Raw genomic sequence first — 12,483 nt, 5'->3', positions numbered from 1 at the left:
AGTGGCAGGAGGTGTCTTGGGCTCAGAGATGGCTCCATCAAGACACCCCCCCCCGGGGGAAACCCCCCAGCTCAGCGAGTGGGGGGGGGATGGAGGGGGCAGCTTCCCAGACAGGAGATCCCCCCTCCCAAAAATGATCTCCCCCCCCAAGCGGATTTTGACCCCATTTCCCGCCCGAGCGGGGCTGGACCAATCAGAAGCCTCTCCATTGGACAGCTGGCCAATCCCCTTTCAGATTCCCCTGGGCCTGGTCTCCTTCGCCTGGTTTCCTGAGGGAGTCCCCCCCCCCCCCAGTTTCCCTCTTGGCTGCTCCCTCTCCTTCTCCTTCATGGACTTCTCCGCAACCCTTCCCCTCTGCAGGGAGGTGGGACCGATTCGGATGGTCCGGCTTCCAGAGAGTGGTAGGGGATGCTTTATCCCAAGTTGATGGCCTTTCAGCTGATTCCCTGGCTGCACGCTGGAATGCGGAGTCAACCAGGGCTACTGACTGTCTGGCTCCGAAGCGCCCTCTCTGACTGCATGGAGCCCGGACAGCCCCGTGGTTTTCTTTGGAGCTGAGGGTGAGGAAACAAACGCTGACATGGCTAGAGTGCCGGTGGTAGAAAACTCATTCTGAATCAGACCGGACACGGGTTAGAGCTCAACGTCGAGCCTACCAAGTGGCAATGGTGACGAGTCCCACGCTCTCAGGTTTCTCCTCCCAGCTGAAGGAGGGTGGCACCTTCGGGTTCCAGCGCTCACAGGGCATCCTCAGCTGCCTTCCTGCCATGATGGCTTTGCCTCCGCAGGGCAGCCTCTCTCCTCGCCATGTTGGCCCAGCGGAGGAGGCTTCTCCATTGGGAGATGCCTTGGGGGATCTTCCAGGTTATGGGCCAGAACAGGAGGAGGGAAAGCCCCACCTGTCTCTGAAGCCAAAGAAGAAGTGGGGCTTTATCCCCTCAAAGGGGGAAGGTTCCCTCAGGGGAGTTTGACCCCTGGACCGGCTTCCTTCGTCACCCCAAGAGCCAGAACAAGCAGAAGGGCTCCACCTGCAGGCCTAGGGGAAAGAGGGGCTCTTCCCCAGACAAGGCTGGAGACTCCCCTTCTGGCCCCTCGGCGTCCCAGGAGCCCTTTCTGGATGGCCCTCACTTGCCCCCCAAATGGGCCAAGACATCTGTTCCTCCCCCTCAGGCAGTAGTTCAACAGAAGTTGCCCCCACTCCGGATCCCTACGGGTCTCAGGGGGCCACTGGAGCCCAGTGGGGGCACTCTGGGGAACTGGTTGAACTGGGCTCCTCCTGGTCTAGCCCAAACAAGAAAGGGAGCTCTCAGAAGAGGAAGCCATTGCGGAGAGAACCGAGCTTGGCTGTTCTCTGCTGAAGGTCTCCTGCCGTTCTTCCATGGCTTCCTGGGGGCTGCAATGGCCAGAGGAAGAGACAGCCCCCCCAGCCTGAATCCCCTGCAGAGCCCTTGGGAGCAACCAGAGCTCTTCCTCTTTCCATGGCTAAGCCTGCCTTCGTTTCCTTCCCCAAGGCCTTGGAGGTGTAGGGATGATCACGGGGTCCTGAAGGAGCACACTCCCCACCCACAGGCAGCCACAGTCTGCCTGCACGCGTGACCTTGGGGTGCGGGGCACCCCCCCTCACAGACAAGCCACAGCTGTCTGAATATCGTACCCTCTGTCAAACCTTTTGCGGTCTCAGTAGTCTGTAGTGTCCTGTCTGTAACCTTTGTCTCGGAGACCTTTTGTCTCCTTCGTGTTACACTGTGCAAGGGGAAAATGATGCAGTGGAAACAGGTGCCAAAATAACTTTGTACTACCCCACTATCTCGGGACTGGAAGATGTGTAAAGGTCACAGCCCCAAATGTATCTGCCTGGGTTTGCATATTTGGGTCGATAAAAGGAGTCTCCACAGGGCTGGCTGGCAGCTTGCATGCAGCTCACCTGTGCGCAGCTCACCTGCATTATCACCTTCTGCCTCATGTCCATCACTTCAGGAGGAACCTTGTGGTGCGAAGGGGGAACCCCAAATGGCAAACGGGGAAAGGAAAATTATACAGCATCTTTCCAGATGAGTCAACGAATCGCCTCCAAGTTCCAGGGACTGATCCGCCCTGGCTTCCTCCTTGGAGGTCACTTCCGAAGGAGAAGGGGTCCCAGGTCTCCATGGCAGAAACGGGGGAAAGCGTTCCTGAGTCCTGCGTTCGAGGCTGATACTTTCGCCTTTCAGGCTTCGGCCACCTTTTCCGTGGTGTTTATGCGAGCTGTAGAGATGGGATCGCATGCAGACATTCCCTAGTTTAATAAGGATCCTGTGAAAAAGATGGGCTCTGCTTTGGAATAATGCCCCCCTCCCCCACTGTAAAATGAACTTAACAGTATGAAAAAAAAAATGTTTTAAAATTTATCGCTGATTCATTTTTTGAATGTTTTAAGAGTTGTTTCTATTAATAATTTTAGTATTTCAGTCTCATTATAAATCACTGTCAGAGTTGCTTCCAGATCCTAGCTCACAGAGGATCACGCTAGCCAGCGATCATTAAATAAAAGTCTTTATTGAGTTACAGTTTCCATTCTCAAGCTGCTGTGTGCAACTCTACCTCTTATGCTTAGATCGGCGAAGCTCCGTCTGAGTCTCCGCCCCTTGTACACCAACTTAATATCCTAGCCCTGCTCCACCTTTTCCGCCTGACTGTTCTTCTCTGGGTCCCTCTGCCCCCCGGGGTCTCTTCCTTCCGGGATTCTTCTGACGCTGACCCCCCGGACTCTCCTGTCTCCTTGCGCCGGGCTTTAGGACCTGGCTCCCTTTCCGGGCTGCCTACTGCGCCACCTTCCTGTGCATTTGAACTTGGCGCGCGCGCCCAACCTTCCACCTTCCGTCTAACCGTCTCTTCGCTCCCCGATGGAGGTGTGGCCACTCCTGACTCGTGCCCTCCCTCCTGTTGTGAGCTGCCAGCACTTGATCCCTGGCGCCCTTCCTCTTCCCTGCTCTCTGGCGGTGACGCTGGTCCCGATTTCCAACTGCTCCCCTCTGAGTCCCCTCTGGCTCTATCTTCCTGGGGTGTCCCCCTAGTCTCCCCCCTTGCCCTGGCTACTGGTGCTCCTTTCTGTGAATCTTCTGATTCACTGGAAAGACTCGGAGATCTCGGGTCGTCGTCATCACTCATCTTTTCTTCTGCCTCCTCCCCCTCGCTCTCTGTTTCCTCCCTAGCCCTCGCCTCTGCTCCTGAACCCCTGACAATCACTTTCAAATTTATTTTTTCCATTCAGTCATGTGTATGTAGCAGAATTCAAAAAGTGGTTCCTAGACTGGAGGTTACCCACAGAAACCCAAAAGAAAAGGAGGAAGTCTCCAAGTGGAAAGATAGGCTTTTATTGAAATACAAATGTTCCTGCAGAGAACCACATCCCAAAAAGTGTTGCCACAGAAACTCGGGAGCTAAAGATGCTCTTCTGGCAGTGGGACAAAATGTCATGGCTCAAGTCTTGAGGTCAGAAACCGGAAAATACTGGTTCCTTCCGGAAAGTTCTTTTCTGCTGAGGCAGCTGGATATATCCAGGAAAAGGCTGGTTATTAAATAATAATAATAAAAAATAATAATAAAAAATTTTATTTATATCCCACCCTCCCCAGCTGAAGCCAGGCTCAGGGCGGCTAACATCAATAAAATAGTACAACATTCTAAAATCATTTCATTATAAAATTAATTCAAATCAAATTGATGGCAACCATTAGGCTAAAGTTCTGTGAAGATTACCAAAAGAGGGAGTCAGGCTGTTCCCTGACCAAAGGCCTGGTGGAACAGCTCTGTCTTGCAGGCCCTGCGGAAAGATGTCAAGTCCCGCAGGGCCCTAGTCTCTTGTGACAGAGCGTTCCACCAGATTGGAGCCACAGCTGAAAAAGCCCTGGCTCTAGCTGAGGCCAGCCTAACCTCTCTGTCGCCTGGGACCTTCAGGATGTTTTTGTTTGAAGACCGTTAAGTTCCTCTGTGGGACATACCAGGAGTGGTGGTCCCATAGGTATGAGGGTCCTAGGCCGTATAGGGCTTTAAAGGTTAGAACCAGCACCTTAAACCTGATCCTGTACTCCATTGGGAGCCAGTGCAGCTGGTATAGCACCGGGTGAATGTGATCCCGCAGCGAAGACCCCGTAAGGAGTCTCGCCGCGGCATTCTGCACCCGCTGGAGTTTCTGGGTCAGTCTCAAGGGCAGCCCCACGTAGAGCGAGTTACAATAATCCAGTCTGGAGGTGACCGTCGCGTGGATCACAGTGGCTAGGTCAGGGCGAGAGAGGTAAGGAGCCAACTGCTTAGCTTGGCGGAGATGGAAAAATGCCACCTTTGTTATAGCTGCAATCTGCGCCTCTGTGGAAAGGGAGGTGTCGAAGATTACACCCAAACTCTTAACGGACGGTGCTGGCACTAATTGCGCCCCCGCAAGAGATGGGAGTTGCCCCCCCCCAGTCCCATATCGTCCCGTCCCAGCCAAAGGACCTCTGTCTTCGAAGGATTTAACTTCAACCGGCTCCCACGTAACCATCCAGCCATAGCTTTCAAACATCTGATCAGTGTGTCTGGGGCCGAGTCAGGGTGGCCATCCATTAACAGATAGAGTTGGGAGTCATCAGCATACTGATGGCAACCCAGTCCAAAACTCCAGACAAGCAGGGTGAGGGGGCACATAAAGATGATGAAAAGCATCAGGAAGAGTATCGCACCCTGAGGCACTCCACACACCAAGAAGTGGCGCGATGACAATTCCCCCCCAAGGGCCACCCTCTGTCCCCGACCAGAGAGAAACGAGCGCAGCCATTGAAGGACTGTGCCCTGGATCCCCACATCGGCAAGGCGGTGGTCCAAGAGTTTGTGACTGACCATGTTGAAGGCTGCTGATAGGTCTAGAAGAATCAGCAGCCCTGACCCGCCTCGATCCAGCTGCCTGCAGAGATCATCTGTTAGGGCGGCCAGAGCCGTCTCGGTCCCATGACCAGCGTGGAAGCTGGACTGGAATGGATCCAGAGCCGATGTTTCATCCAGAAACCCACCAAGCTGTTCAGCAACCGCTCTCTCAATCACCTTACCCAGGAATAGAAGATTCGAAACCGGGCGATAATTGGATAGATCTAAAGGGATCTAATGATGTTTCCTTTAAGAGCGGGCGCACCACTGCCTCCTTCAGTTCCCCTGGGAATGTCCTGGTGCCAAGGGACAAATTGATGATATCCCCTAGGGGCCCCCGCACCTCATCTGGACACGTCCAGGACTTCCGGGGTGGCGCCTCCGGTGACGGCGGACTCCCTCTGAACTGGAGGGACAAGCTCCGCAAGAAGCGGGTCTTTCCGCTGCGGCGTAGCGGGGACCCTTCTGAAAATCACAGGCGGATGAAGCCTGTGACCGTGGGACTCGGCGGGCACCTTTAGCGCCCCCCCAACCCACTAAGGAACCCAGAAATGGGCTCTGAAGTGAAGAGGGGGAAGTGGCGCTGTGCTGTGAGTCGACTGCTTTTTCTGCAGAGCGAAGCCGCACAGCCATTGCTGGAGAGTGCTGCCTTTTTCCTGGGACAATTTGGCATTGAAAATAACTAACCGTGAGTACTGGAACGCTACATAACTGGATTTTAATCAAGCATTGGCGAAATAAAAGGAACTTGGACTCTAAAAATTTAGTACTGATGCGGAAAGTCACTCTTCCGTTTTCTTGTACTTACAACAAAGCAAAGTCAATGTAAACTGGAGCCTTATAAATCACTTTTAAAGGATCGTCTTTCACCATTTAAAATTGTGGAACCCCCCTTCGGAAGCAGAAGAAGAAGGGGGATTTTTACTGAGTTGTTTAAACCTGCGGAAATAAAGTTAAAGTAAAGTAACTTTCCACTGTCCTGATCCTGGAGCGGGGTGTCAGATTTGACGTTTGAAGCTCATTGACCAGAAATAAATGCTTTGACAGATAGTCAAAAGGAGGGAAACATTGTGATTCCACTGTTTCCTTTCGCTCTTTTATGGACAAAATATTTTAAAGAAGAAACTCTGTTGCTATTGTTTTCCAGGAAAAGAACAATCAGAAGTTTCTCCCCCTAGAGGGGAACTATGAAACTGTAACTAATTCCTGGGAACTTGCAGCTGTTTACTGTACAACTGTGGGAAAGAGTTTTTGTGACCTTGCAGGACAATGCCTTCAGAAGCACTGTTGGGTGCTTTCTGTAATATAAGATACAAGAGATGGGAGGAGGAGGAGGTCATGGAAAGAAGGTAATGGAAATTGGAGAATTTGAAAAGGATGGTTCTATTTTTGTTTTTTCTCTTATGTTTTTGTTTTTTCTCCTTTTTTGTAATTTTGTCTTTTTTTGTGTGTATTTTTTTAAAAAAATTCTTTTGTTTCAATAAATATTATTATTAAAAAAAACAAAAAACAAAGTGGTCCAATACTGGGCCCGAGGACAGTCAAGGGGCCTCCAGTTCCTTTATTGTATCCAAATTGGCAGCGAGGTCATGGCGGAGCAACAGGACCTTCTCCGCAAAAAAGCTCGCAAATGCCTCACAGCTGTGTGTCAAATTGTTATTTAAATTTGGCTGTCCGTCCAGGGACATTAAAGGCCTAATTATACTAAATAATTGCGCCGGGCGAGAGCTAGCAGATGCAATGGAAGCCGAGAAGTAAGACTTCTTAGCGGCCTTCACTGCCATCTCGTAGGTTTTCATAAAAACCCTATAAGATGTTCTTGAGGCTCCGTCACGGGCACCCCGCCATACTTGCTCTAGCCGTCTGAGGTCCCGCTTCATTTTCCAGAGCTCCTCGGTAAACCAGGGAGCCCGGTTTCTGCGGGGTCGCAGAGGGCGCTTAGGTGCGATCTCATCGATGGCTGCCAGGAGCTGGGTATTCCAGCCCTCAACAAGCTCAGTCAATGAGTCGCCAGGGGGAGCAAGGTCCCGCAAGGCTTGGCGGAATCTATCAGGGTCCATCAGCCTCTGCGGGCGAGCCCAAATTGGCTTGCCACCTAAGCAGGGTGGGGGTGGAAAGTCAATCCTGGCTTTCAGAGCGTAGTGATCAGACCATGGCACCTTCATTGAAGGAGACATGATCACATCTATACCTACGCCAAAGATCAAATCCAGCATGTGGCCTGCTTGATGTGTGGGGCCCGAAACAAACTGGGAGAGCCCTAGTGTCGCCATGGAAGACACCAGGTCCAGAGCCTGTGAGGAGGGAGTGGCATCAGCGTGGATGTTGAAGTCCCCCAATACCAATAGGTTCGGAAACTCCAAGGCCCAGCCAGCCACCGCTTCCAGCAGGCCTGACAGGGTGGCTGCTGGAGCGCTAGGTGGCCGGTACACCAGACAGACAGCCAAGCTCTCCATTTACAAAATAGTAACGCAAAATAAAACAAAAACAATTATACTAAAATAAAACTAATCCCCACCCCACTCAACATTTATCCCACCCCAAAACAAAACAAAACAAGAATACATAAATAAAAACCACCGTTCACAGTGGTACAACAAAGTAAAAACACTTTCAAAACATTTTAAAATATGTAAAAACAGTTTTGACATTTGCTGCAGCAGCACCAGTGTCCTTAAAGCTGTGACGATAGTGAGTGTGGGCCCCGCCCCCTAGGCCTGGTGGAATTGGTCTGCAGGAGGGAGCGGCCTTCCCCAGCACTCACAATGGCAGCAGCAACAGCTGGGTTTATTCTGGAGCTCAAATTCTGAATAATTGTTGCTACAGATAATTTTCAGAAAGGGAGATGAGAGTTTCCTTTTCATCTATATTTGTATGTTTTATATTAAGATTCCTTTATTTTGAATGAAGGAGGACACACATAGGAGGAGGACAGTTTTCCAGTATTCACACGTTCCAAGAGACCGGAGACTTTTTTGTTAGGAATCATGACAACGGAAATCAAGAAGTCAAATAGACCATTATTTATGTATGCCACAACTGCTGCCAGGATTCTAATTGCGAAAAGTTGGAAAAGCGAAACCATCCCCTCAAAACTCAAATGGCAAACCAAATTGCTAGCATACTTACAGTTCAGGGCCGTGTTCAGAAAGTGGTGGTGGGGGATGAGTGTTCAGACCCCTGGGCTCTCACTTGTGGGATACCTCAGGGTTCTGTCCTCTCCCCCATCCTTTTCAACATCTACATGCAGCCGCTGGGAGAGATCATCAGGGGGTTTGGGCTGGGTGTTCATCAGTAAGCGGATGATACCCAGCTCTACCTCTTTCAAATCGGAAGCAATGAAGGTGGTGAAGTTCCTGTGTGAGTGCCTGGAGGTGGTTGGAGGATGGATGGCGGCTAACAGATTGAGGTTGAATCCTGAAAAGACAGAAGTACTGTTTTGGGGGGACAGGAGGCAGGTGGGTGTGGAGGACTCCCTGATCCTGAATGGGGTAACTGTGCCCCTGAAGGACCAGGTGTGCATCCTGGGAGTCATTTTGGACTCACAGCTGTCCATGGAGGCGCAGGTCAATTCTGTGTCCAGGGCAGCTGTTTATCAGCTCCATCTGGTACGCAGGATGAGACCCTCCCTGCCCGCAGACTGTCTCGCCAGAGTGGTGCATGCTCTGGTTATCTCTCGCTTGGACTACTGCCATGCGCTCTACGTGGGGCTACCTTTGAAGGTGACCCGGAAACTACAACTAATCCACAGTGCAGTAGCTAGACTGGTGACTGGGAGTGGCTGCCGAGACCATATAACACCGGTCTTGAAAGATCTACAGTGGCTCCCAGTACGTTTCCGAGCACAATTCAAAGTGTTGGTGCTGAGCTTTAAAGCCCTAAACGGTCTCGGCCCAGGATACCTGAAGGAGCATCTCTACCTCCATCGTTCTGCCCGGACACTGAGGTCCAGCTCCAAGGGCCTTCTGGTGGTTCTCTCACTAAGAGAAGCCAAGTTACAGGGAACCAGGCAGAGGGCCTTCTTGGTAGTGGCACCCGCCCTGTGGAACACCCTCCCACCAGATGTCAAAGAGAAAAATATCTACCAAACTTTTAGAAGACATCTGAAGGCAGCCCTCTTTAGGGAAGCTTTTAATGTTTAATAGGTTACTGTATTTTAGTGTTTTGTTGGAAGCTGCCCAGAGTGGCTGGGGAAACCCAGCCAGATGGGCGGGGTATAAATAATAAATTATTATTATTATTATTATTATTATTAGCAGCAAGGATAACCAGAGCAGTAAGAGGAAATACAATGCAAGATGGTAATAAAGAATGGAAAGTAATCAAAGAATATCTTAAAGATTACTGTGATAACAAAAGCTTTATGGCAGATAATAATAATATTTTATTTATATCCTGCCCACCCCAGCCGAAGCCGGGCTCAGAGCAGGTAACAACAGTATATCGAATGAGTCCTTTAATATAAGGAAATATTGGAGAAAACTAGAACCAAAAAGGAGAATGTGAGGTGTGTGGGGGCGAAGATTTAGGAAACTGTAAACAATTTAAGTTCAAAATAGTACAATGAGTATAGTCGGAAGGCTTTTCTTTATCATAAATAACATCATTTTCTATTCTGCTTTTTCTCTCTCTTTTCTTTCATTTATACTTTTTGTGTATTCATAATCTGTAATGTTTGAATGTAATGTTTTATATTGTATGTATTTTTAAAATTTCGGTATAATAAAGGTTTAAAAATTATCTAAAACAGGAAGATACCTGTTTCCCGAAGCTACCAGCATGACTTTGACCAAACTGCGGGAGGCAGTGGAAGACAGAGGTGCCTGGTGTGCTCTGGTCCAGGGGGTCATGAAGAGTCGGACACGACTAAACGACTAAACAACAACAACAAAAACAGGAAGAGGGGGGAGGGGCCTGCAAGGAATGCAGGGAAGGATCTCTCAGGGTGGGAGACGGGGAAAAGAGGGGGGCACCCAGGGGAGAGCTGGGGGAGCCTGCCTTTCTATGGGTTGATAAATGATATGATATATATGATACAAAGGTGATAAAGGGTATTTTTAGTTATTCTCCCCCCTTCTCTTTTTTATACACTTGTGTTTTGTAAGGGTTGTTTAATAATTTTTCCTTTTTTCCTTTTTGGTTGTCCCTCAGTGTGAATTCTTTGAGGGGAAGTGAGAGAGATCCCCTGACTGAAGCTCTTCCCACATTCGAAGCACTGATAGGGTTTCTCCCCTGTATGAATTCTTTGATGGGAAGTGAGAGATGCACTTCGACTGAAGCTCTTCCCACATTCGAAGCACTGATAGGGTTTCTCCCCTGTATGAATTCTATGATGGGAAGTGAGAGATGCACTTTGACTGAAGCTCTTCCCACATTCAAAGCACTGATACAATTTCTCCCCTGTATGAATTTTTTGATGGGAAGTGAGATGGGAGCCTTGACTGAAGCTCTTCCCACATTCCAAGCACTGATAGGGTTTCTCCCCCGTATGAATTCTTTGGTGGGGAGTGAGATGATGCTTCCGCCTGAAGCTCTTTCCACACTGCAAGCAATGATAGGGTTTCTCCCCCGTATGAATTCTTTGATGGGAAGTCAGATGGTGGCTGCAACTAAAGCTCTTTCCACATTCCATGCAGTTATAGGGTTTCTCTCCTGTATGAATTCTTTGATGGGAAGAGAGCGTTGTCCCCTCCTTGAAGCTCTTTCCACATTCGAAGCACTGATAGGGTTTCTCTCCTGTATGAATTCTATGATGGGAAGTGAGATGGGAGCTCTGACTGAAGCTCTTTCCACATTCTCTGCACTGATACAATTTCTCCCTACTCTTTGTTCTTTCGTGTGAAGTGAAGCTATCCCTCCTAACGAAGCTCTTTCTTTGATGGGAGGTGGACAGGGAGCTCTGATGGATGTTCTCTCCACACTCTGAATATTTATATGACTTCTCTGCTATGTGGATTCTGTTCTGGTCCCCCTTGTTCTTCCCTTCCAATTCATCACCATCTGCAATGAAGAGAAAAGCTAATTAGAACCTCAAAAAGAAATGGTGCTCCAGAATATTGAACAAATCCCCCCCCACCTCACTGTGAGACTTGAGAGTCCTCCGTTTCAGCCTCAAGCAGACATCCTTGGAGTCTAACTTAATGTCATTGACGATGTGTGGTATCTTTGACCCCCCCAGTATTTCTGCATGCCTGCGGGGCACCTGACTCTCTTGAAACCGGTGGGGCCACACTGCCAGCATACCGTGACGGGGCACAGATGACACAGAAGCATCAAATCCAACACCTAACCCCCCTCTTCCCCAGCAATGCACTGCCATGTTAGTGTAAGTCATGCAAACTCTGCAGCGCTGTCCTGGACCCAAACCCCACTCAGAGCGAAGGCGACATGGTTCACATCCATTATTGAACAAAGTTAATAAATGCTTGTGATAGAGGAAGAACTGGAGGGAGTTAGGTGTGAGGCCTTACTATAGTTTTCACTGCCTTTGTTGATTGGTATTAACTGACATACTGCTTGGCTTTAATCTGGGATAGATTTTGTTTGGCTCAATCCTGGAATCCACTCCATCTCCGAGGTCAGTCTAATGCAGACAGAAGCCAAAACAACAGACCTCACAGAAGTTATTTCAACTTCCCTAAAAGCTCTGAAGCCAATATTGAAGAAGGCCTGGGAGGTTCAGACAAGCCTGGTCCTTGTTTAAAAAGGCATGACTAGATGGAGAACATTCAGAGAGGAAAGAGTTGATATCCCTCCATTCAGGGTTCACCGTGGGGATGTTAGAATCCCAGACGCTGTTGGTCTCCCTCCAAACAGTGGAGGTTCAGGCAGGCAGGTGGAGGAGCCTGAAAAGGTCTCCTCTTCTCCATCTCCATCTGCCTGTCTGTCTCCCCCCACCCCCAAGCTGAACAAGCTCCAATATCTCTCCAGCTCCATCCATCCATGTCTGCATCACCACTCTCCTGGAACTCACCAGATCTCTCAGAGGTCCCTGAGAGGGAACGCTCAGAGGTTGTGGGGAGGGATGCGGGAGACAACCTGACCGGGTCAGCCGTCCATCTTCCCCCTTCCATCCTCGCTAGCTTTGCAGGATCCGTCTCTTTCATCCTTCCTAAGGAGTCGAGGAGCCTGGGAGAGAGGAAGAAGCAAAGGGGACCTCAGAGGCCCTGCAGGGATTCTCCTGCCCTAGATATTCTCCTGCCCCTGGAGAAGCACAAATGGGGCAGCCCCTTCCCAACAGAAGCCCTTTTTCTAAACATCTCCAGTGGTTCCAATTTCACCTGTTTGCTCCTCACCCCACTTCCAAAGGCTGGCATGGTCTGCACAGTAGTGACCAGAGAGTAGATCCCATTGAACTCAGTGGGGCTTATGGACAGAACTTGGTGCCAAAACCAGTCACCATCGTGTCCCCAATCCTGAAAAACTGCAACCCCAGAGCATGGGCAGAAAGTAGACAAGTAGCTATTACCTGTGGGTGCCCCCATGCTAGGTGCTTTGAATGGAGAGCCCAGTTCACACTCTTTGAGCTCTCTCACTGCAAGCCAGGCAGATGTTGTGGCCCTATTTGCCTCTGTCAGGGGTTGCCTGGGGACCAAATATGTATGT

General features: G+C 49.9%; 1 protein-coding gene across 3 annotated transcripts; it reads right to left on the bottom strand.

The window, feature by feature from the left end:
- Nucleotides 1-3,337: 3,337 nt before the first annotated feature.
- LOC310699090 (uncharacterized protein) lies at nt 3,338-12,462 on the bottom strand. 3 transcript variants are annotated; one of them, XR_014521921.1, is made up of 4 exons: nt 11,852-12,275; nt 9,637-10,878; nt 5,687-8,295; nt 3,338-3,526 (listed from the first exon to the last, which is right to left on the bottom strand). XR_014521921.1 is itself a non-coding variant. In XM_083520706.1 (3 exons), the coding sequence occupies exons 2-3, from the start codon at nt 11,982-11,984 to the stop codon at nt 9,962-9,964; spliced, it is 1,050 nt and encodes a 349-aa protein (XP_083376832.1). In that variant the 5' UTR covers nt 11,985-12,006; nt 12,347-12,462; the 3' UTR covers nt 8,970-9,961. The 3 variants fall into 3 exon arrangements, 1 of the variants encoding a protein (XP_083376832.1); XR_014521920.1 differs by having other exon boundaries at nt 3,338-8,295; XM_083520706.1 differs by lacking the exons at nt 3,338-3,526; nt 5,687-8,295 and adding an exon at nt 12,347-12,462 and having other exon boundaries at nt 8,970-10,878; nt 11,852-12,006.
- Nucleotides 12,463-12,483: the final 21 nt, after the last annotated feature.

Source organism: Podarcis liolepis (genome assembly GCF_965112155.1).
Source record: "Podarcis liolepis genome assembly, contig: HAP1_SCAFFOLD_111, whole genome shotgun sequence".
NCBI lineage: Eukaryota > Metazoa > Chordata > Lepidosauria > Squamata > Lacertidae > Podarcis > Podarcis liolepis.
Note: the sequence above shows the minus strand (reverse complement) of the source record. Positions and strands in the feature narration are given on the sequence as shown.

Coding starts and splice junctions, on each gene's coding strand:
- LOC310699090 (XM_083520706.1), bottom strand. CDS start 11,984: ATGAAAGAGACGGATCCTGCAAAGCTAGCGAGGATGGAAGGGGGAAGA. Junction 10,879..11,851: donor AGGGACCTCTGAGAGATCTG/GTGAGTTCCAGG, acceptor TCTTCATTGCAG/ATGGTGATGAATTGGAAGGG.